Here is a 22,956-nt window from a genome sequence, read left to right on the forward strand (position 1 = left end):
TCGAAAGCACAAGCAATCACTTTGCCATTTTCAAAATCCAGATAAATAAATTTGATAACCCAGGACACAAAGACAGCATAAATAGCTGTAAAGTAATATCATGGGATTTGAGACTCTTGTCTATGCATGTTTCGGTAAGGGAACAGGAGTATTTTGAAAAGTACTAAATGTTAGAAGTAACTCTTATTATATCTCAGTGACATCTACAGGCCCAATATAAAAAAGCAATATCTACTCACCCAAGTGAGAATGTAGATTTACTATTTTATCCAATGCACAAGAGACCCAGGAGTACTTTTCGCAAGTGGACACTTCCGCAGCAGGTTCCCTGTAGTACTCTTGGATAACCTCTTGAGAATTCTCATTTACACTAACAAGATGGTATTCCCGCATGAGTAATAGGACACAGTGAACAATCAGTCATATGATAAAGTCTTGCATAAGAGCACCTGGATATTTTTGCCTCATTTTTTTTTTCTACCTGGGGAAATTTTTTTTCCTTCCCAACACATACTGCACTTGTAGAGCTCCTTTATTCCCCCCTCATCCCCCTCCTCCCCCGGGAAGCTGATTTATTCCCATCATTGGCAGGAATACATCTCCAACTATTTCCATTCAGAGTACAAACATCTGCAATGCAATCAGTCTCACCTTTGGGACCCTATAAGTATTTAGCTACGTAGCACATTATTGTGGGTACTGCAACATTTACTGTTCGACTGTGCACAAAACAGTGAAATGGTGCAGTACCACCGGTTGTCACTAAGAGAAAGAGAAAGGATATGACGAAGCAACCATCCGTGTCCGTATCTGGTGTCAGCTCAACATCCTGTGATTATGGGCTGATCCTTTAATTTTACCTGAGCGCCTGGATAGCTGCGCTACATAAATGAAAGCTACTAATGACTTCGAAAGCAACGAAGATCAATGGCTCAGTGACTGATCCTGGGACCTTCCTCTCGACCAGGATCGAGACCGTTGCAGTGTCGCACATCGAACGGCAAGGTGATTGAGGGACCACTCCCTCAAGGCCTTGAGGTGCATGGTGCAGCAGTCGACGCAGGCCTTATCGTCTTGGTCGCGCTCAAGGCACCAGTGGCAAACAAGATGCGGGTCCAACACTGACATCTGTCGGTGACGGGTGCCACAGGGCTTGAAGCCAAATTTCCTAGCGGACATCCCTGCCACGCTGGGAGAAAAGCTCTTCAAAAGACTTTGAAAAAAGTAAAAAAAAGAGTAAGTCAAAAAATTACTGGGGGTAGCTCTATCCGGATCTGCGCTGACTGGTGCAGGAAGAAAAGAACTGACATCAGCGTGCTGGGGTGACTCCTATGAAGGCACTGTGCACGTCCCTTCCAGCACGGACAACGCCACTATGAGCCAAAGGACGCCTCCTACTGGCATGAAGGGTACTGGTCAAAAAACAATTCCAGACCTAGTCTGATGCCTGGAGATAATTGTAAGGTAAGGAATCTGTGCTAAAAGTCTCTATCAGATGCCACTTGCTATGAACCTTGAGTCTTCTATCACCAGAGTTCCTTGGTGGATTGTGTACTGCTCTCCATGCCATGATGCACAAATACAGATGTGTGTCAGTGGGGCATGAATGAGGCTAACAAAAAAGAAAATTTAAGGATTAAAGGTGCAGCTCCAACATTTACAATGAATACAGAATGTATAATACTCCAAAACTCTGGGATTATACAAAAGTATCACATCCAAATTCGGTTTGTTCAGCTTTCACCCACCGCACCCACTTGTTTGGAATCCTCTAGCAGCAATGGTATGCCTCTCTGGCAGACTATTTTATGTTTAGTCCTCCTCTTTAAGTACTTTTAAACATGGAAAATACCCTATATATCCAACTCGGGTAGTTACAAAATAAGTATTACAAGTGTCCCCTGAGACTAATTTACAAGGTTAACATCAAATGGATCATGCTTACACGGACTGATCACTTATACTTTGGTATAAATTTCCATTAGCCACAATCGAAAAACAAACTTCTACAAATGGCCACTTTTTTCAGAAAATGCTTATTATATTCATATTGTCGTGGGTACATCAACAAATAATCAAAGTGCAAACAGTACAGTGCTCATAGCGGTGCAAATATTTACAGTTTTACATGAAATCATAGGGACATCTGAAGTTGTATATACAGTATATTTCGAGAGGGGGATCTTTGAGATTTGCTAAGGATTTCCAACGTGAACTCGATCACATTACAGTCGAACCTGTAGAGTTGACGTTTCTCGCTGAATAGAACGCCACCGAGCAATGAAGTGATACTAAGTATCAGCTACACAATGACTAAGTGACTAACTCTGGTCCTCCTCAAGGGCATATATTGTGCATGAGGCATTTTTTAGTAGGTTTATTCCAAAATCATCTTTACTTTACTTAACATTTTTATATTATTGCATGTTTGTTGTCGTGCTGACTGCTTGAACTATGTACAGGTTTAAGCATAAGATGGAACTTGGAAGTTCCATTCACTTGCTGCCAGTTGTTTTTATTGTGAGTTTAAAAACCTGACTCTTTCACCCTTGATCTGGATCCTACTATGTAATAAATACACTGCCTTGGTTTCACCATGGTCATTCCCAGTGTTCATCCGATAAACCTCTTCTAGTAGCTCCCAGCACAAACCAAAGTCACATCCTGGCAGAAGATTTGGGGTAGATTTGCAGTTGTTGGTCCAATGTTCTGGAATTTCCAGTCATGTGTCGTAAGGCACAAATGTCTCGGGTTCAATTTTGGAAACCAGTAAAATTGGATTGGTTGATAGCTATATGCTCAGTATGATAGATCTATTTGAACATCATGGCACCAAGGCATAGTTTAGTCAATTGTGTGCACATAATAAACAGTCAGAATTATATGTAAGGGAGAAATGTAAGGTAAAGTAAAAACTATTTTATAAAGCACTCTCTCAAGGCACTTTCATTCCAGTTGTCAGTGACAGCTTAACTTTTCCAGCATGTTAAAACAAGACCATTTTGAGAAGTGAACTGATGCTGGCCAAGCCAAGCACCAGCTAACGCGCGTACTAAGGGCTAATTTATTCCAGAGACTGGAACAGTTGAATGTATGTATGTGGTATTTATATAGTGCAAACCCAGCAACATACAGCAGAGGGTTAGAGGCAAGTATACAGTCTGCAAAGAATTGGAGAAGTAGCTGGTTTGTGGACTGTTATTGCAAATAGTGTTCTATAAATGGGTGCTTCTTCTTCAAGGATGTTTGCCATGCATCCTGATGCATCCTGGGTGCATAGATGGAAAAGGACAGATGCTTTATGTTTTTAATGCTTCTTTTGTCACCCAGTCTAGTCCTGTCATGAGGTGTGCAGAGAGCGACCAGAGACAATGAGCTTGTCAGTCCGATAGGTGGGGGCTTAATGGCTTTGTAAATGATTCATCTTGTTTTGAAGATGAAGGGGGCAAGCATGGGTTGCCAGTGGAGTTTCATCAGATCACATTTCTTCAGGCAGTGAATGAGCCATGCTGCAGTGTGCATGATTTCCCTAAGGAGGGCAGTGTAGAGTTGGGCAGACCCTGCAGAAGGGGTCCATTGCAAGAGCATGAGGGTTTGAACAGCAGTTCTGAAGTCATATTCTGGGAGGAACGGTTTTACTTTTCTTTGGTACAGAGATCGGGTACCAGGCTGTCTATTTTCATTGCAGTATGTCCCTTGAGGGAGAAGGTTGGTGTCCAGGGTGAAAACAAGTGATTTGGCTTTGGGTAAAAGTTAGGTTTAAAACTATCAAGGTTCATATCATTGAGGCACATTTGTACTATTTTTAGCTTGTTGTTCTTGGTAAATAATATGATTTGGTGGGGGTGAGCTTCAGGTACGTGCTGAACATCCAGGTTTGGATGAGGTGCAAGCAGTGTGTGAGATATTGGCTGTCTGGAGCAGAGGATAGACTTCCAAGTCCAGCGTTTTGGTGAAATGTGGTGCTGTTCCAGCCCAGGGGACAGTATGGAACACCGGACTACTCCACAGGTAACCGGGATCTTCTGGGACCTGGAGGCGCCCACATAAATAACCTGGCGTTGGTTGGAAAGACAGGAAAAGAACCATTGAAAGACAATCTCATTTGAGACTTCAGAGGGTGGCTGAGACTGGGATGATCGCCTGTGTTGAAGGCAGATAAGAGGTCTAGTAATATCAGGAGACAGAGGCAATCTTCATCTGTGCTCATGATGGTTTCATCTATGATGAGTATGTAGCGGGCTCCATTTTGCAGCATGATATGAAGCCAGATTGGTAGATATGCAGAAGATGGTTTATCTCTGATGTGATCTTGGATATACAGACTACAACCCCCCATCCCCACCCCAGGCCGAGGACATCTCAAATGTCATTTGCTTTCAAGATTTTGTCTTAGGAGTGTAGATTTCTCTTGGTTCTGTATGGACGGATGTTTTAAGATATATTTTATTGTTTTAAATAATGCAAACCAGGCATCAACAGTTAGATAACCAACTGCCATCGTCCCACGCCACAGGTAAGGTAAGATAATACAGCTTGATTACAATAATGGCATGCCCTACATACACATTTCATAGATATCATTAACAGTAACAGAGTTTCCCCTCTCAATCTTCCATGCATTCATTTCAGTAAACCAAATAAGTAAACAAATTCAGTCCTTATATGTAACAGGCGTCCCCTCGGTATGCGAGGAAGAGAATTATCCAGTACCCTTCGGGTGCATAAATCTGGCCTGGGGTAGCCCCTCTCCCCCATACCTCAAGGACTGTTTTTTCCTGCTAAAAACACCAAAGAAAATGTTGCCCTTTATTTCTTATGATCTCAGGAAAACAGTTATAATGTCCCTATTTTTTTCGAGACTGGATTATTGCAATGCCCTCTATCTGGGCTTGCAGCAAGGGATGTAAAAAAAGTTGCAGAGGATAAAGAACGCAGCAGCTCATCTGCTGAAAAATACAAATAAGTTTGACTCTGTCTTGAAAGCTTTAGAGGAACTACATTGGCACCCGGTTAAACAGAGTGTCACTTTTAAAGCGCTGTGTACAGCTCATAAAGTTCATCATCTGTCTGGCCATGAATATCTCAAAAGAAGATTTTCGTGGTATTTAGCAAACAGGTATCTACGATCTGCAGTCTCCAAAAAAGTGGTGGTGCCTAGAATTCACAGAGCCTCTTGGTGTGGTAGAGGTTTTGTTTACCACACCTCTAAGCTCTGGAATTATATGCCGGAACATTTGAGAGGGCAATCCAACTTGCAGACTTTTAGAAAAGAGTTGAAAATCCTGGCTGTATGCTCTTCCACTGTAGTTCTGATTACAGTTGGTGTAGTGGACTTGTCAGCAGACTCCTAGCACCAAGACTCCTTCGGGTATATGCCGCGCCTTACAAAACAAATCAAATCAAGGTCTTACTCCAAATCAAATCAGGGACATTTGTATGGAGCACATATCACTTGAAAGTCTCATGGCGCCTGCAGACGGCTCCAATAAGATACTTGCTTATTTATCAAATAGCCAAGATTTCAATTTCTTTCGAAAACAGTTGTGATCCGAGATGGTGCATAGGTGTAAAGGGAGTTTGTTCCAGAGTGCAGGGGCAAGATGGGAAAAAGACCTTCCTCCATATCTTGCCTTGCATATTCTAAGGGGCGTTAGAAGGTACTCGTTACTTGATCTAAGCAATCTAACCGGCTGGTACCATCGTAGTTTTTTGGACCAATAACCGGGGCCTTTCCCTTACATGCTTTTATGCGTCAGGCAGCGGGTCTTAAATTGTACTCTGTCTGACAGAGAGCCAATGTAGAGATCTCAGGCAGGGTGTAGACGAGGATCTAGGCGGAAGGTCCTGAGCTAATCTCGCCGCTGTATTCTGCATGATTTGGAGTTTAGTTAGATGGCTTATCGTTGTGCCTACACCGCTGCAATCAGGCATCATCAGCTACAGCCCATTCCGCTACATCCATCACCCATTGATCCACACGCGGCCCACATTGACCCATCAATGTAATTGATCCTGCCGTTTAGCCAATAGCAAAAGAAGGTGCAGAAATTTAAAGGCCAGTTTCTGATCCTTCTGCCTGCAGATATCCGACTAACTAGGGTTCATTTTATGGAGTAGGATGGGTGCGACATATGTGCGATCCAGAAAGTAAAAATGAATTAGCTTAAATCGTGCATTGCTCAACCCCCCCTTGACCAAGGTACACATTCTCCTCCACTGTGCATCCTCTATCTGCGCCCCCAGTTCATCCTCCCAAGCCTCCCGGGCAGGGAACAGAACTCGGAGATCAAGTGCTGCCCTCCTCCCCCCACCCTCACCCCCATTCCAACAGGCCTCTAAAGGTAAGTGAAGCAATCCAGGTCACTGAAAATGTGGGCCAAATATCCCAAACGTTGCCAACAATACTGGCATGCTGCAAAAATTGTCCCGAAGCTTACCTGTGCTGCCTCAAAAGCGATAAATTCTTAGTTTAGGAATAAGTCCCCCAACATCTCTCATCCTACAGTCTGACAGGTACAGACTCCCTCAGTGCTCTAAAAGCCAGAAGGTACCAAAAGATAAAGCCCCTGGTGACAGAGACCCTACCCAGGACCACCTTTCCCATCCACTCCCACAGGGAGGCAGTGTGCCTGACCTAGTACGGTACTGTGACTTTATACCTAGCCCCAACATCAGGAGTTGAGGGAGGAGTGCCCTCCCAGATTCCCCAGGAGTGATTTCTCCCATGTGCCCTCCTCTACTAACCAGTGCGCCACATGTTGCCTTTGGGAGGCCCAATAGTATTGCTATAAGCCTGGTACCACCAATCCCCCCCTCTTCCAGTGGTTGAATCATATGGGTCCTGGTTACCCTGCTCCGTCCGACGACCCAAATCAGCAAAGTTAGGAGGGAATGCAACCTCCGGAACATTGCACGTGGTAAAATGTCAACTGAGAGCTGGGTAATGTACAGGCAGTGGTGTAAAAACACCATCTTTGCGACTGACACACATCCCATATGAGAGAGCAGAAGAAAGTTCCAAAACTGCACCGAAGAGTGAAGCCCCTCAGTAACTCTTCCTATATTATGCGGCATACGCTTCTGTGGTGTGTGGCCATCATCATTCCCAGGTACTGGAATGTATCGGACTCCCAGCGAATGGGCATGGGGCATGCGTGACCAGGGTTCCCAATGGAAATATCAACGATTTCCTACAATGGAGTTCAAGACCCGACAGTTCCCTGAATGAAGCCAAATAAGACAACAGGATGGGGAAATATTGCAGAGGAGCCAAGAGATAAAAGAGAGTATCGTCAGCGTATAAAGACAAGTGAGTAATGCCCCCTTAACCCCTCATTCTGCCTTGTTCGGGCGGATATGAACGGCAAGAGGCTCCAATGCGATTGCAAAGAGTAGGGGAAACAGTTTACAGCCCTGATACATACCCATGCCTACTTCAGATGTTTCAGAGCATAGCCTACGCACTCACATTTTGCCGTGTGTTTCATATACAGGAGGTGCACCCAAGAGCAAAAGTGTGTAAAAACCCATTGCCACCAGAACCTGCATAAGGTAGTCCCATTTTACTGAATCAAAAGCCTTGGCTATGTCGATAGATACTACTTCCAGTTCCTCCTCCCTACCTTCCACCTCATGTAAGACATGCATAAGGCGCCATAGATTCATGGAAGTACTACGTCAGGTATGAAACCGCACATTGGTCATCATGAATTAAGCCTGAAAGAACTGATCTCAAGTGAAGGGCAAGCACTTTGCAGAGTACTCTTGTGTCCGTGTCAACCATTGTAAGCAGTCCATAGGCAAAGGTATCTGATGGATACGATCCGGTTTTTAGAGCATTGTGATGCATTTCTCGCTCATAGAAGCCGCTAGCGCACTGGACTCCCAGCCTCCCAATATACCTCCAATCGGTGTTGGGTAAGAACCGGAGCGAATATCTGATAAAACTGCCGGAAGGACATCTCCAGCCGACGCCTTCCCTCCCAGCAACTTCCCCAGGGCTGTACGAACCTCCCTCAATGTGAAGTCAGCATCTATGTCAGGGGCATCAATTTCTCCCAGTCGTGGAAGCAACAAGAAGGCCAGAAAGGCTCCAAAGCTCACCCATGCAGACGGGGTCTAGTCTCAGCACACCTGCTCTAAGTGAGATTAAAAGGCACCCACCATCTACCCAGGCTGCCTTTAAAAAGAAGACATAGCGTTACATTTACCTCTTTAGGAAGCAGAGGGACAGCTACAACTATTTTCATAAATAATCAGAGTAATACCAAGATTCCCATCACACTCCGCACATGAGATAACTATGTGTGCTGAGGGGTTCACCTACAATTTAGAGATACTCGTTTCCTGTCCTTCCTCACTCATCAAAGTATCTGACATTGGATACAAGGCTGGAGTTATTCAGAAACTACTAAATATTTCTTGAAGGCTTCTCAACCAAAGGTACATTATGATATTAAGTGAGGGCTTGCCTCCCCATTACTTAAAATAGTCAATACACACAAAGGTAAAGTTGGGGGAAAGGCTCAGATCTGCTGCTGCAAATATGTTTATCAGTGCCTTCAAATGCCAATGGGATACCCAAGCGGCAGAAGAGAGCATGGTAATCAACCATTCTTAGCTCTTTCTAGTTTCTTCCCTGTTGGGAGGATGCACTGGGGAGCATTATCCATAGATATGTAGGTTTTGCAATTCACAATTCCTGCATCCTGCAGCTAGTGGCTTTTATGATTACCATAAGCTGCTTTCCCACCCAGATCAATCTCACCATCAGAGACACTAATTTAAAAGGAAAGAAAAGAATAACACTTATTACAAAAAAGAGCACTCTGTGCTTTCCCAGTATAAACACAATATTTTCTGATGCCATACAAACCCATCCATAAAGTTCATGTATTGCAAAATACAGATTCAGTGACCAGCCTAAGTTGTGCTTTACTGAGTGGGCCTCCATTACTAAAATCACCACACAAACCTACACCTAACTGGATGCAGTACAGAGGAAATACCTCCACATCGAAAAAGGGAAGTATAATGGTAACTGTACTCATTTGGGTTTGGCACAGGGTAGAGTTAGTTTTAGGGTTGTTGGGAAAGAACAATGGGTAGGATAAGGTTTATTGTTAAAACAGGGCTAGGCTAAGAGTACAGATTAAGAGTCTATGACTAGATTAGGGCACAGATGGGGTTAAACTAGCATATGGCATTGGTTTATGAATATGGCAAGTGGTAGGCTAGGGGGTTAGGCTTGTGCCTAGTGCTAGAATTCTGTTGTGGCTGGAATCAGGGGTAGCCTTAGAGTGAGGTGTTTGGGTTTAAGGTCAGGGTCTGTATAAGGAGGCGCAATATTGTTGAGTGTAGGTCAATGTACATATAAAGTAAATGTAGGGTCTAATTTCATTAGGAGCGTACCTTTCCAATGCAGTGGTAAGGCGATGTAGTGGCTTATAGAGTGTGGTTGGTTGCAATAGTGGACCTCATTGTACTAAAATACAACAGTGTCTGGCAGTGCTCAAGGATCTAACAATGAGCTGGAATAAGCAAGGTAATGGGTTTAAGATTATGAAGAAAGTTCTGGGGGCAATAGGTGAACACTGTAGAACAGCTTAATCAAAATAATGCGTGCTATTGTGAACAATATTGTAATTCATTTAAAAGTAACTTTAACAAAACTACCTTTGTTAGCTTATTAAAGCTAAAATTAAATACAGTCATCTGTGTGGAACTAATAAAATAATATCCTTCCATACACACCTGCATGAGATACTCTGCAATATATTCTGGTTTCAAGCAGTTGACACCCTGAGCTGCAGCCTCAGCCACATTAACCCTAGGATCATCTGGTTTCAGTTTGCTAAAGTCGGCAAAAAGGTGGGTGGCTTCTTTGAAAAGTGATGGATTGTGGCCAAGAAATACCTGCACATTAAGGAGCAAAAATAGAATTTGCACGGTTAGGAGATAAGGTGAAAAAGTTCAAGGTGCGAAATACAAAAAAAGACAGCAATGCCATTTAAAGAATCTGTGTATTTCTGAATGATGTAAATGTCAAGTTTTATGTATTACCAACCTGCTTGTTGAGATGCTGAGGAGGAAGAGGATGGAGAGAGTAAATGTGGCAAAATGTGCTTCCTTTTTTGTAAAATATTATATTACATATGCTAGATACTATGGCGTGTTCTACACATTTGGTCAGGGGTAACCTGTACATCAAACTTCAGAGGAGACCTACCAAGGAGCACAAATGAGATGTCAGGAACTCAATAGTTCTGCAGGATCATTTAATACCGAGCATTAATGCATAAAAGAACAAGCTACTTCCCATTGGTAATGCTCTTTTTAGTAGAGACTCTATCTAAAACCAGATTACTCATCTTTTGAATATTCCCCAGGCATCAGACTGGATCCAGAAACCATTGCGCATTACCTCTGCGCAATATCAGGTCGTGCTCTGTGACTCAGTACTGATGCCGTTCTGCCTTGGAAATATAGTGCGTGGAACAATGTATAGGCACTCCAGTGCGTGGACGTCAGTTGCTTCGAGGCTGTCTGCGCCCCCAGGCACAGTGCTTCAGCAGTAAACTGACTTTGTCAAGTATGCAGATCACGGAAGTAGCCAGAAAATTAAAATACCCTGACTTTGACCCAAAGCTTTTATGGCACCAAGCAAGTGAAGCAAGTCACCATGACCCTCCCCAGAAGAGCTTGCTTGTCTCTCCCATCCAAGAATCTATCTATCCCTCCAACCTTCAATCCACCCATTGACATCCACCATTCATTAGCGTAGCATTAGCCTGCGCAGCCCCCAGTGCGGGGTGGCTGCCAAGCTCAAGAGGCACCATATGACATTGTGCACGGTGACAGGGCAACTGGCCTGAGAGCTTCTGATTGGGTTCGGAGCGTGGGGGGTTTCCTCCATGTACTTTGTCCATGTAGGCCAACCCAGCACGGCTAAAAAGGAGAGCAGGCAGTTGAAAAGCTGGATAGATATTTCAGCTAGGCCACGCTCAGTGTGGTCAACATGTATGTGCCTACCTGGGTGCAAACTAGCTAGTCATTCATCAGGACCAGTGTGCAGACCCCGGCAGTATGAGCGCGCTAAGGCTCACCCTGACCTGGTGGTCCTTTTTAACCGTGCTGGGTTGGCCTATGAATAAAATTCTTTCAGACACAACCTAGTCACTTTTATTTCACATCACTTGATAACTCACACACAAAATAACCTTCTCCGCAGTAATTCTTGTGTCGAAGCACACGGGGGCGTTTTAGACCTTCCTGGTGGGGCCCGATGATGAAGCATGTCACCAACTAGGTTGGTGAGTGAGGGCTTTCTAAAGAATCTGTTGTGATTCTTTTTCCGACTTCTCCTCTCTCAAGGAAAGTGCACTCTTTGTTGTTTTTGACACCCTTTCATCCAGCCATCTACCGTCTCTTTCACTCATCCAACCATCCACTTATCGGAGGACAGATGCTCACGAGCTCAGTAAACTATATTCTCCGTGCCCAATCTGGTTCCACTAGAATGACTTGGCTACGGTTAGCCCCAATCTTCTTTAGAACTCAGAGAAATAGAGGTATCGGTTGAAAAGCATACAGGAGCCGCAAGTTCCACCGCTGGCGGAATCTGGTCCCTTCTGAGAGACACTGTGGGAAATCCAACACGCAGAATGTTGACATGGCGCATTCTCAGCGGTGGCAAACAGATCGAGCCAAGGTTCTCCCCTTTCGAGGACAAGATCTTGCACCACTTCCGAGTGCAACTGTCACTTGTGATCCATTTGGTATAGATGGCTGAGCTCCTCTGTCCTTACATTCAAAGATCTTGCCAGTCAGTTTACCACCAGGAGAACTACTGGATGGTTCAGCCATTTCTAGAGGTGCAGTGTCTCCTGAAACAGGGTCCATGACCCCCACCCCGCTCTCTTTGTTGCACTTCCACATGGCGGAGGTGTTGTCTGTGAGCACCTGTACCGGACGCCGTGCTTTACGACGAAGCAAGAATCACGCTGTGCCTTCACAGCGCCAGCAACAGAACAAATGCGTCTTTCGCACGCATTCGTTCTACACGGAAGCCGCTACAATGACTTGCTTTTGGGAGGCGAAATGGTGGAATTAAACTCTAACACCTTCCCTACTATTGCGCAGACTGGAGTTGGAATAGTAAATTAAACTATTCCAATATCCAGTGCCCCCCTAAGGCAAGTCATTAAGACGACTTGCGTGCAGAACAAATGCGTGCTAAAGAGACATTCGTTCAAATGAGAGTTCCGAAGACATGCATAAAAAACGCATTCAGAATTCCAACATCCATTCCCTGTACCAACCTCCCCTGATGGATGGAAGAAAGGATTCGAACGCCAAGCAGATAGCCATCCGCTCCAGAAGATTGATGTGGAGCCGGGACTCCGCCAATGACCACATACCTCTGATCTTCATCTCTCCCAGGTGGTTGCCCAAAGCCAGAAGTGATGAGATGCCTCTGATATGTGTATTTGTCAGGGGCACTATGAACCTTTAGGGTTCCAAAGCTGCCAAAATGGTAGGATGGATGCAGTTTGTGTGGTGGAGCAGACAGGTCCAAGGAGCGCATTGTGGCCCTGCTCTGTTTAACCCCTTCCATGCTGCCGCGATTCTGCTTCTGTGCTGAAGATTTCAGCGCGGGTGCGGTCATGACGGCCCAGAGCCGTCATCAGCACACGAGCACTGTAGTGCATGACGGCTGGGGGCCGTCATCAGCATGCAAGGGGTTAAAACACTCCAGACCGGAGTCTGCCTTGTATCCAACAAGGCATGTACCATCAAAGGGCACGTCCACAAGAGACAACTGCACTTTGTCTGAAAAACCTGTCAAGTGCAACAAGGAGTGGCAATGATTAGTGGCATTATTCCCAAGTGCCCTTCCAAAAGAACCTCTGGTATCTAGTCCACAGTGTATTGAAACTGTTTTGCATCACGCCATCCTGTATGGCCTGGGTCCTTATGGGGTGAAGGCATTCCGGTTTTCCTGGGAGGATCTGAGCAACTGAATCTCAGACAGCGTGCGAGTAATGGCCCTGCAGACAGCTGGAATTGACTGACTGGAGTGCTAAACTAGTGGAAGAAAATACAAACTTCACAAAGATTTCCACTCGCTTAGATTCCCTAGCCGGGGCAGTAGTCAGGAAAGAGCTGTTCGACAGCTGGAAGTCTGCACCACCAAGCTCTCCTCAAGAGAGGGGTGCGGAGACAAAAAGGCAGGGTCGTCAAGGGTAGGTCAAGGATGCCTCGCATTCAGACAATTGGCTGGAGGACCACAGCAAGGTTTGACCTAGGCCCCTAAGAGGATGTCATTGGAAGGCAGCAGTGGCTCAGCATTAGTTTGGCCCAGCTGTAGGTCACCTATATAGGCACCACCTCATACCAAAGCAATACCATCCCCGGAGGAGGGACTGTGGACACGTTTAGACCAGGAAGTCCTGCAGTACAGAGCAACCAAAAAGGCTATCCCTGCAGACTAGATCTTCCTGGCAGTAATGCTTAATAAATGTGTGCAGTGATGCCCACGTTGCTACCTGACAAATGTCAAGGACTAGAACACCACATTGCAACACTGTGGTTGCAACCTTAGCTCCTGTGGAATGAGCTCTTAAGCCTTCAGGAGGCTGTTTCTCGGCCAGAGTGTAGCACATTTTGATGCAGAGGATGACCCATCATGAGATAGTCCTCTTCTGCACAACACAACCTTTCTTTGATCCAATGTACCCCACGAAGAGTTAGTCTTCCACCAGTAACTTTTTGAGGTGGTCAAGATAGAACAACGCCGCTCTTTTTGGGTCCAGATAGTGGAGTCGCTCCTCCTCTTTAGAGGGGTACGGAGGAGCATAGAAAGTGAGCAAGGTGACTGATTGCCCCACATGGAATGGTGATACCGCTTTCGGTAAGAAAGAGGCCCTATTGCAAAGTACCAACTTATCAGGGGAGATGGTTAGGTAAGGAGGCTTAGATGACAGAGTCTGCAATTCGCTCACCCTCCTGGCAGAAGTTATTGCCACTGAAAAGGCTGTTTTGATGGTAAGCAGCCTGAGGGGGCAGTTGTGCAGAGGTTCGAACGGAGCACACATCAGGAAAGTGAGAACCAAATTAAGGTACACTGAGGAATGATGAATGGGGCAGGTAAGAACATATGTACAAGCCCCTTAAGAAATCTAATTACAATAGGGGACTTAAATAAGGAGGGTTGGTCTGGCAGCCTCAAGAAAGCAGACAAAGCCGAAACATACCCTTTGAGAATGCCAGAGCAGAGCCCTGCTGGCCATGGTTAAAAACATTTTTTTAAAATGGACTTGCGAGAGGGAAGTAGAATAAGGATCAATAGATCTTTCTGTACAATATTTTACACATTTCTGCCATCTGCAGGCATACACAGTTTTGGTAGGGGAAGCCTGGCTGCCAAACTAGCATTACAGACCTCGGAAGAAAGGTTGAATGCTGTCAACTGCTGCCACTCAATCTCCACACAAGAAGGTGTAAAGTTGACAGGTTTGGGTGGAGGACCCTTCCTGGTACTGCAACAGAAAATCCTCCCGAAGGTACAGCCTGATCAGAGGATCGATGCTCAGTTTCAGAGGCTCGGGATTCCAGACTCTCCAGGCCCAGTCCGGAGCCACAAGAATAACTTGGGCCTGGTCGCTTCTGATCTTCTTGAACACTCTGGACAGGAGTGGTTTTGGCAGAAAGGTGTACAGGAGGCCTGAGCTGCCCTCGAAATGAAGAGTCGCCAAGTGAGTGCCACCTTGGAAACTACAGCGTACAAAACTGATGACATTGCACGTTCTTGGCAGAGGCGAACCGATCTAACCAAGGCTCTTCCCTCTTCTGGAAAAGACCTTGCGCCACCTCCAGATGGATATGCCATGCGTGATTCACTAGGCATCAACGGATGAGTTCATCCGCCCTGGCTTTCAGTGAACCTGCCACGTGTTGAACCGCCAGAGATATGCCCTAATGTTCTAGCCATGTCCAGAGACGCAGGGCCTCTTGACAGAGTCCATGATCCGACCCGCCCTGTTTGTTGCAGTACCACAAGGCGATGGTGTTTTCTGTGAATCCCTGAACCAGCTTTTCTTTGATCGAAGGAAGCAAAGCTTTCAATGACAAGCAAATCGCTCGGAGCTCCAGCAAGTTACTGTGGAGTCCGGATTAGACCGGAGACCAGAGTCCTGATCGCCACCTCTCCCAGATTCGCCACCCCTCCCAGATTCGCCACCCCTCCCAGATTCGCCAGCCCATCCCAGGAGTGACGCATCTCTCACTACTTTGAAACCTGGTTGGGGAATGGAGAGAGGGTTGCCTCTGACCCAATAGCGGTTGGTCAGCCACCACTGCAGGTCATGTTCAGTTCCCTTAGATATTTGGACCATGTCGGAGAGATTGACCTGATGCTGCACTCACTGGAACTTCAGGTCCCACTGCAGAGCCCGCATATGCCATCTGGCATGCGCCACTAGCACGATGCAGGGGGTATGAGACCCAGCAGCCTCAGAGTCATTCTCATCGAAATCCAAGATAGAGGCTGAAACATCGGTATCAGAGTGAATATCCTGCACTCATTGTTTGGGAAGATAGGCCTGACACTGCCCTGTGTCCAGAACAGCTCATATGAAAGGGAGCGCCTAAGGTGAGACTTCAGCACGTTGATAATGAACGCTAGCGAAAGCAGAAGATTGGTCGTAGCCTGAAGGTAAGAGAGAAGTGTGGGGCAAGCTAGATTTCAACAGCCAGTCGTCAAGAAAGCAGAAGACTGGCACTCCTTATCAGTGCAGATGGGTTATGACCACTGCAATCACCTCAGTGAGCATCTGAGGGGCACTGGTAAGACAAAAGTGGATCACTGTGAACCACGAGTGCTTGTGGCCTACCGTGAACTGCAGGTAGCGCCGATGGGCAGGCAGGACGGGAATGTGAAAATGGGCTTCCTGCAACTCCATTGCTACCATCCAGTCTCTGAGGTGGGGGGCAGAAAAGACCTGAGCAAGAGTGAGCATTTTGAACTTTTCCTTTTTGAGGAAGTAGCTGAGGGCTCGCAGATCCGCCAAATGTCAAAGGCTTTAGTTATTTTTCGGACAAGAAAGAAGCTGTAATAGCAACCACAGCCTACTTTTAGCACCGAAACCCTCCTCTCTATGGCTCCCATGGCCACAAAGAGGTGCTGAACTTGGACAATCTTGTGGCCGGGGTATGGCTGGCGTGGCTGAAATCCCCTTCCGTGGCCACGAAAGGGGCAAAAAGCAGACGGAGAAGGGTGGTCACCAAAAGGCCCAAAGACCTAGGCCGAAGACCATAAGTCCTTAAAGCTCTCCAGGGCCATGTCTGCCTGGTCTCCGAAGAGACAGGTGCCATCAAAGGGCATGTCCATAAGGGAAACCCAGACATCCTAAAAAAAACACAGAAGTTCTCAGCCAAGCGTGGCGTCGAACAGCCACTGTCGATGACATAGCTCTGCCCAGTGAATCTGTGGTGTCAAGCCCACCAAGAATGGTAAACTTTGTTGCCTCTCTACCGTTTGATATTACTTGGGAGATACTGGCCCAGGCCTCCTTCACACTTGCGCAACTGTTTCCCACAAGGAGTGGGCACAACAGCCCAATAGACAAGCAGTGTTCACTGACCGCAATGCAAGCCTGGTGGAAAACAAATCTTTCCCCAACCCTCCAGCCTCTTGGATTTCCTGCCGGGGGGTGCGGAATGGAAGGCACCTTGTGAGGACTGGACCACCAGACACCGTCTGGGGTAGGGTGGTTGGTGAGAATTTTTGGGTCGCTCTTTGCAGTGAGATGGCCGCTGGTGACTGCCCTTTGCACAGGAGTCCCTGTGCTGGGCTTGGACCAGGTTCTTAGAAGGACATCAGTCAAGGCCTCATTGAAAGGCAGGAGGAGTTCTTAGGTGGAGACACCAGGCTACAGGACCTCTATTAAAATGTTCACCTTGACTTACACCGACGGGAGCTGAGGGTCCAGGACCTCAGCTGTCCTTCTCAACACCATAGCATATGAAGCTCCCTCCTCCGTAGCCACGGTAGGCAGAGAAAGCAGACCAGAATCTATAGAGGTATCGACTCCACTAGCCTCACCCATTCCTCATACCAGTCCATTTCGTGCTCAGGCTGGTCTTGTAAAGGGTCCAGCAACCCCTCCCATTCTTGCTCCATTCCTAGCCACTCAAAATAAGGCTGAGAAATCGATTTGGACCCAAAGGTGCCGTCGGCACCAGAATCAGCGTCGATCCGGCTCATCAGGGATAAGAATAGGGCTGGCTTTGGGAGTCTTGGTGCAAGGTAGGGGGGATGAGGGAGGGGCGGCGCAAGGGAAGGTCGCATGGGTACGACCGACACCAGTCTGGATCCACCACCGGATCCATTGAGGGGCATCTGTGCCAGAGTCGCCAGTGCGGAACCCAATGGAGCCCCCTTTGATCCTCCATGGCCTGAATGCGCATTGGGAGGGTCAGGCTGCCCAAATATGAGGCACACAGCGTCACAGAAATCTTTAAGCTAGGCGGGGATCCCTCCGGTTACTGAAAAGGCAGGGAAGTGTTGAGCCGACCCAGGAGCAGGTTCCACAGAACGAGGCCTAGAGCGTTGAGATGCCTCCGACATGGTAGCCAACGTTTGGGGAGATATTGAAAAATGCTTTGATTTCTTGCGTTTCTTAAGCCTCTTAACTGACTGACCCAACAGCTTTGAGCGGAAGGACGAGGTGTCGTGTATTTCTATAGGTTCTGATTCGATCCCCCTATTCCTGACCCTATTCTGGTTAAACTTACTAGCTAGTTAACTAACAGTCAGCCCATGAGGCAAGAAATCCCCCATGATGCAGATACCGTTATCTGACGCAGTCACACTACGGCACAGGAACGTGTTATCTGATTAGGTCATAACGCTTGAGATCTAATTAGACAAGCGACATTCCTCCAGCCCCTGATAAGGCATACGACGTTCTCATAACAAATCAAACCTATGACAACCTGGATAATCCGTGCGGCCATTGTTTTGATTTCACAGAGAACTTTAGTAAAGAATGTGCTAACGAGCAAGTCGTATGACATCTTTATTGACGTACCTATGTCCATCCTTACGTCAATCTCGGCACCTTTAAGGTATAAATATTGCCGACCTTGCCCTATGCAAACACACGCGTGGTGACAAGACGGAGCAGCCATACTTGCCGAAGCCGAGAGCAGAAGCAGACCCCGCAGGCAGCAGCCCCGCCTTCCTGACGCGCTGAGAGACGCGCTGCTATCTCAAGCCGAGAGACCCAGCACCGGCGCTTCTGGGCAGCCCTCGCAGGCAGCCTGGAATATCGAGAGCAGAGAAAGAGATACCATTCCTCATTCATCCTAAATTCCAGGTACAGAACTGAACCACCCCTCCTAGAGAATTCTTTAGTTATTCACTTGGCAAAAACAAACTTAAACTAAACTGTAACTTTCTATTCCCGCCCACGCATTAGACTTAGGTCAGGTACACGGGGTAGGCGTATTTAGAAACACCAGTTGAGTACGTTTAGTCAAATGTATACGTGTATATAAATATATTTTAATCATTTTAAACATCATATGGCTCAGAAACCATATCAATGTTTTTACAGTATTATTTTATACTATTGCTTCTAATGTATGCACTTTACTTAACTATAAGTATTGCAATAATATCGATCCATTTCTCTTGTACGAGAAAAGAGACTGATCAATAAATAACATCTTTTATTGAACACGCCCGTCTCTTCCTTTTCTCTACATTCTGATGAGACTAAGAATGCACGTACTGACTGAGTAAAATAATTGCCTTGTGCTCACACGACTCTCGAGATTGACTCTTGATTAGGGGAGAGCAAAGTTGTCATGTTCTATGGTTGTCAGAAACTAAATCCCTTCTTGTCTAATCAGGGGAGTTAATCCTCCCTTGAACATTCGAGAAAGTTTCTAGCGAACTCTGAGCTTAGCTGGCAAACCCAAAAATTACGTCTAGTATCGACAGTAGTAGACCTAGTTAACGTCTGGCCTAGGCCTTTACTGCTGTAGGCACTATTCCAATGCGCAGAGCCTATTGGGAAAATAGGAGCTACACTACATGGCGCCCAACGCGTTTGGAAAGGGCGATAAAACTAACGTAAGACATTTAGAGTAACTCAGTCGTGCTTTCTCACTCAGACCCCTTTTCCCAAATACTCCAAAGACGTCTGGAGTGGGTGAAAGGTTATTATATCCTCCAAAACCTCGCAGGAGGGAACTCCTATGTATGGTTCTTGGTCTAGTCAACGTTGAAGGATAAAACAGTTCCAAAATATTGTGCATCTAATCTCTGTTTCCATAAAGAAACCTGATCTGCAAACAAAAATAATACCATCCTGTCAGTAAAATGGGAGACAGCGATGGAGAAAGAGAGGCAATTAGATTAGCTACTGAAATAGCAGATGCTGATGCTACCATGCAAGCAGCAGACGCGGATATAATACTTATTCCGGTCATTAAAAGGAGATCTATAACCTTAAAACTTATAGAAAATGGACTGACACCTAGAGGTGGCACAGTCATATTCGTAATTGAGGCACACGAATATCGGCAGACAGAGGTATACTATACATGGATACATTTTCCAGCAGCAAATGCTGTAACAAAGTACTTCCACTATTACAAAGTAGAGGAACCTCCTGAAACGTACACTCCTTTCGAGGAGGTGGAAGTACCACTCAAATTCCAAGAGCATTTGCTCTTATTTGATGGCGCCCTAATACATAACAATCACATTACAAGGCTCGGTCCTTTAGGAAGACCAGGAGCAACGTGGCCGGTCCTAGCCGGATACACACCACATCCAGACATCGAAAGAATGCCTGCAGCAGAGCTATTAATACAGCTAAAACAACTACTAAAAATTCATAGACAATTAGTTCAGTATGTAATGCGGACTTCAACAATTCAGCCAGCGATTAAAATTCCACAGCTGACCCCTCACCAGGGGAACACAAATAAAATCACACCACAGAACATCCAATCCTGCCTAGGTAAAGTTCCAGCTAAACGGGAACAAATACCATTCTGGTTGGCACAGAAAATTACCCAAATAGAGGCGGTGTTTCCTGACACCACCCCATTAGAAAAACACAGGATTCTGACTATATGTCTCCCAATGGGAATCGCACCACACATTGAGGACTGTGACACTTGGGGTACAGTCTTTGCTTCCATCTATACAAAAACGCACGGTGTTCCATCCATTTTGGTGATACCAGATGTGCTAAAACAAATTCAAGATGAATACGGTCCAGAACCTGCTTTAACTCTTGGTATGAAATTACTGAAAGACTTCAAGCAGGTCTCGGCTATATTACTAGCCAACATAAAGGGTGAAGCAGCAAACGTGGCGATCCGCCAGAGGTTAAAAGAGACAGATATAGCAGACCAACCAGCTGAAATTGCCAGAATCATAGAAAAATCCTATGAAGAACTAGGCAGAGATAGTCTAGGTGGAATACCAGTAAAACCGCAACTGACTACAAGTCCAGAAAAAATATTTTTTAATAATAATTCACCAAAAAAGAACTGGGATGGAAATAAACAATCCAATCCTAAAGAAAAGAAATTCCAGTCCAGAGGAAGGTCTCCTAGGCGAAGAGAGAAATCTCCGAACCCGAGACAAAGGTCACCTCAGAGTGAACCCTCTGGGAATAGATATAACCTTAGAAATAGGGATAATATTAAAAAACCTGATAGATATCAAGACATTGATACACGTCCCTCTCAATCTTTTCAGAATTCCTCGCAGAAATCGGAAAGAAGAGGACGATCAGAAGAGCACGCCAAGTCCAAAGACAAGGAACCTGCTCAACTGAAAAAGAAATCACAATTTCCAAAAAAGAAGGTAGCCAGTATCAAGGTAGTTAACAATGCCGAGAATACTGAGGACACAACTGAAAAACGGAGAATGGGCTCAGACAATGCTAGACAGCGCAGCAGAGGTGAGCATAGCTCGCAAAGTCCTTATGAATCATCTGGAGACAGTGGACACGAATGAATACCTTCAAGTGGAAACTGCAGATACCAGAGTTAGCAAGCCCCACAAAATATACGAGATAACATTACGTATAGAGGGAGATAAGACTAGGAAAATAAGGGGACTATTTTGGGATAACCTATCCAAGGGCTATGACATCCTTCTAGCTGAAAAAGACTGGCCACCAGAGTTTGTCAGGGAGTGCCCTCATGGCGAAGAAGTAATTATGCCTGCCTTCTCGAATCAAATACCGATTCATAAAAAATATACACTTGCTAGAAAGTGGGCAGTGGCCTTAGCACCTGCTTTATATAAAAATCATGTAGGATGGGATGAGGATTCTCCTCCTCACAAAGTCCAGTTAAAATCACAACCTACTGCACAAAGGCAGTACCCAATTAAGCAAGAAGCTAAAAAACAAGTAAATGAAATACTAGATCAGCTAGAATACCAAGGGGTGATTGAAACTTGCACCTCACAAATGAACAATCCTTTATTTCCGGTCTCCAAACCAGACAATTCGTACCGTCTAGTTTTGGATTACCGACACCTTAACACATGTTGCAAAACTTTTGCAGTGCAAAACTCACACAGTGCTGCACTAATGAATAACATAGTGCGCAAAAAATACAAAACAACCTTGGACATCTCCAACGGATTCTTTTGTCAAAACATAGCACCAGAGAGCAGATATTTAACTGCATTCTCAGTAAATGGCACTCAAAAACAATTCTGTCGGTTAGCCCAGGGGTACAAGAACAGCCCGGGGGTATTCTCAGCGAGAGTAACAGAATTACTACAACTATATGATGATGAAGCATTATCTTATGTCGATGACATTTACTTAACAGATGATGACTTGGAAACTCACTTGAAAAGAGTGAACACCATAATACTTGGTTTCGCTGCAGAGGGTTACAAATTCAACTTCAAAAAGTCCAGAATTGCCCATCTGACGGTCCTATTCTTAGGATATGAGTTATCAAGTGAAGGCAAAAGCCTGGCAGACAATTTCCTAGAGAAATGTGCCGTAATCCAAGCTCCTAAAACACTAAAAAACTTACAGTCAATTCTAGGCTTCCTAAATTTCGGAAGAACTTACATTGCAAATTACGCAGAAAGGGTCAAACCCCTTTACGATCTAATTAAACCAGACTTTAAAAGATCCAGTTGGACTCAAGCACACACAGAAATTTTGAGATCCTTACAAACAGACATGCTAATTAAAACAAAATTAGAAACCCGTGATAATACACGCAACCTTGTGATCCGAGTCATCCCAGGGAGATGCGGATTCACATACCTAACCTCTAATGAGGGAGATAAGGTACCAATTGCATTCAAATCACACTTGTACACTAAGGCTGAAATGAAATTTAGCCCAACGGAAAAAATTCTTACAGCAACACAGACAGCTATAGCAAAAGAACGAGCCCTGGCACAAGGTAAACGAATAATAATCGTGACACCAATACCAGCCTTAGAGGCGGTAACAAAGGCAAGCATTCCAAATGCTAAAGCACTCCATCCAAGATGGATACAATGGGCTAACTCTCTTGCTGCAACAGACGTGATGTACGAATTTGATCCTTATTTAAAAACACAAGAATTTCTCCAATATGAATTTGAATGTCCTCCGCCAACCGAAATTCTGCCTCTAGATGACTACGGCTGTATAATATATACAGACGGATCAGCACAACCCGCAGTAGGGGGTAAACAAGCTTACAGTGCTGCGTGCGCGATTGTTGAAGGTCGTTGGCACGAAGGGAAATTTAAACCAACCCTCACTAAAACACAATCTCTAGGAGATTGTACAGCTCAGCGAGCTGAATTACTAGCGTTCAAGATGGCGCTTGAAAATACCGATCGAGAATTCCCCACGCTCATAGTGTGCGATTCGTATTATTGCGTTCAATCTTATAATG

At 45.4% G+C, this 22,956-nt stretch overlaps 1 protein-coding gene across 5 annotated transcripts in view; it reads right to left on the reverse strand.

Annotated features, from left to right (window-relative positions):
- TOPBP1 (DNA topoisomerase II binding protein 1) overlaps nt 1-22,956 on the reverse strand; it is a 303,450-nt gene that overhangs the window by 11,963 nt on the left and 268,531 nt on the right. For all 5 annotated transcript variants that reach the window (XM_078663859.1, XM_078663862.1, XM_078663863.1 and 2 more), the window contains one exon: nt 9,757-9,918. In XM_078663859.1, coding sequence (XP_078519985.1) covers nt 9,757-9,918 — 162 coding nt within the window. The remainder of the gene's footprint in view (nt 1-9,756; nt 9,919-22,956) is intronic.

This window comes from Lissotriton helveticus, chromosome 10, assembly GCF_964261635.1.
Source record: "Lissotriton helveticus chromosome 10, aLisHel1.1, whole genome shotgun sequence".
In the NCBI taxonomy this organism is placed as follows: Eukaryota; Metazoa; Chordata; class Amphibia; order Caudata; family Salamandridae; genus Lissotriton; species Lissotriton helveticus.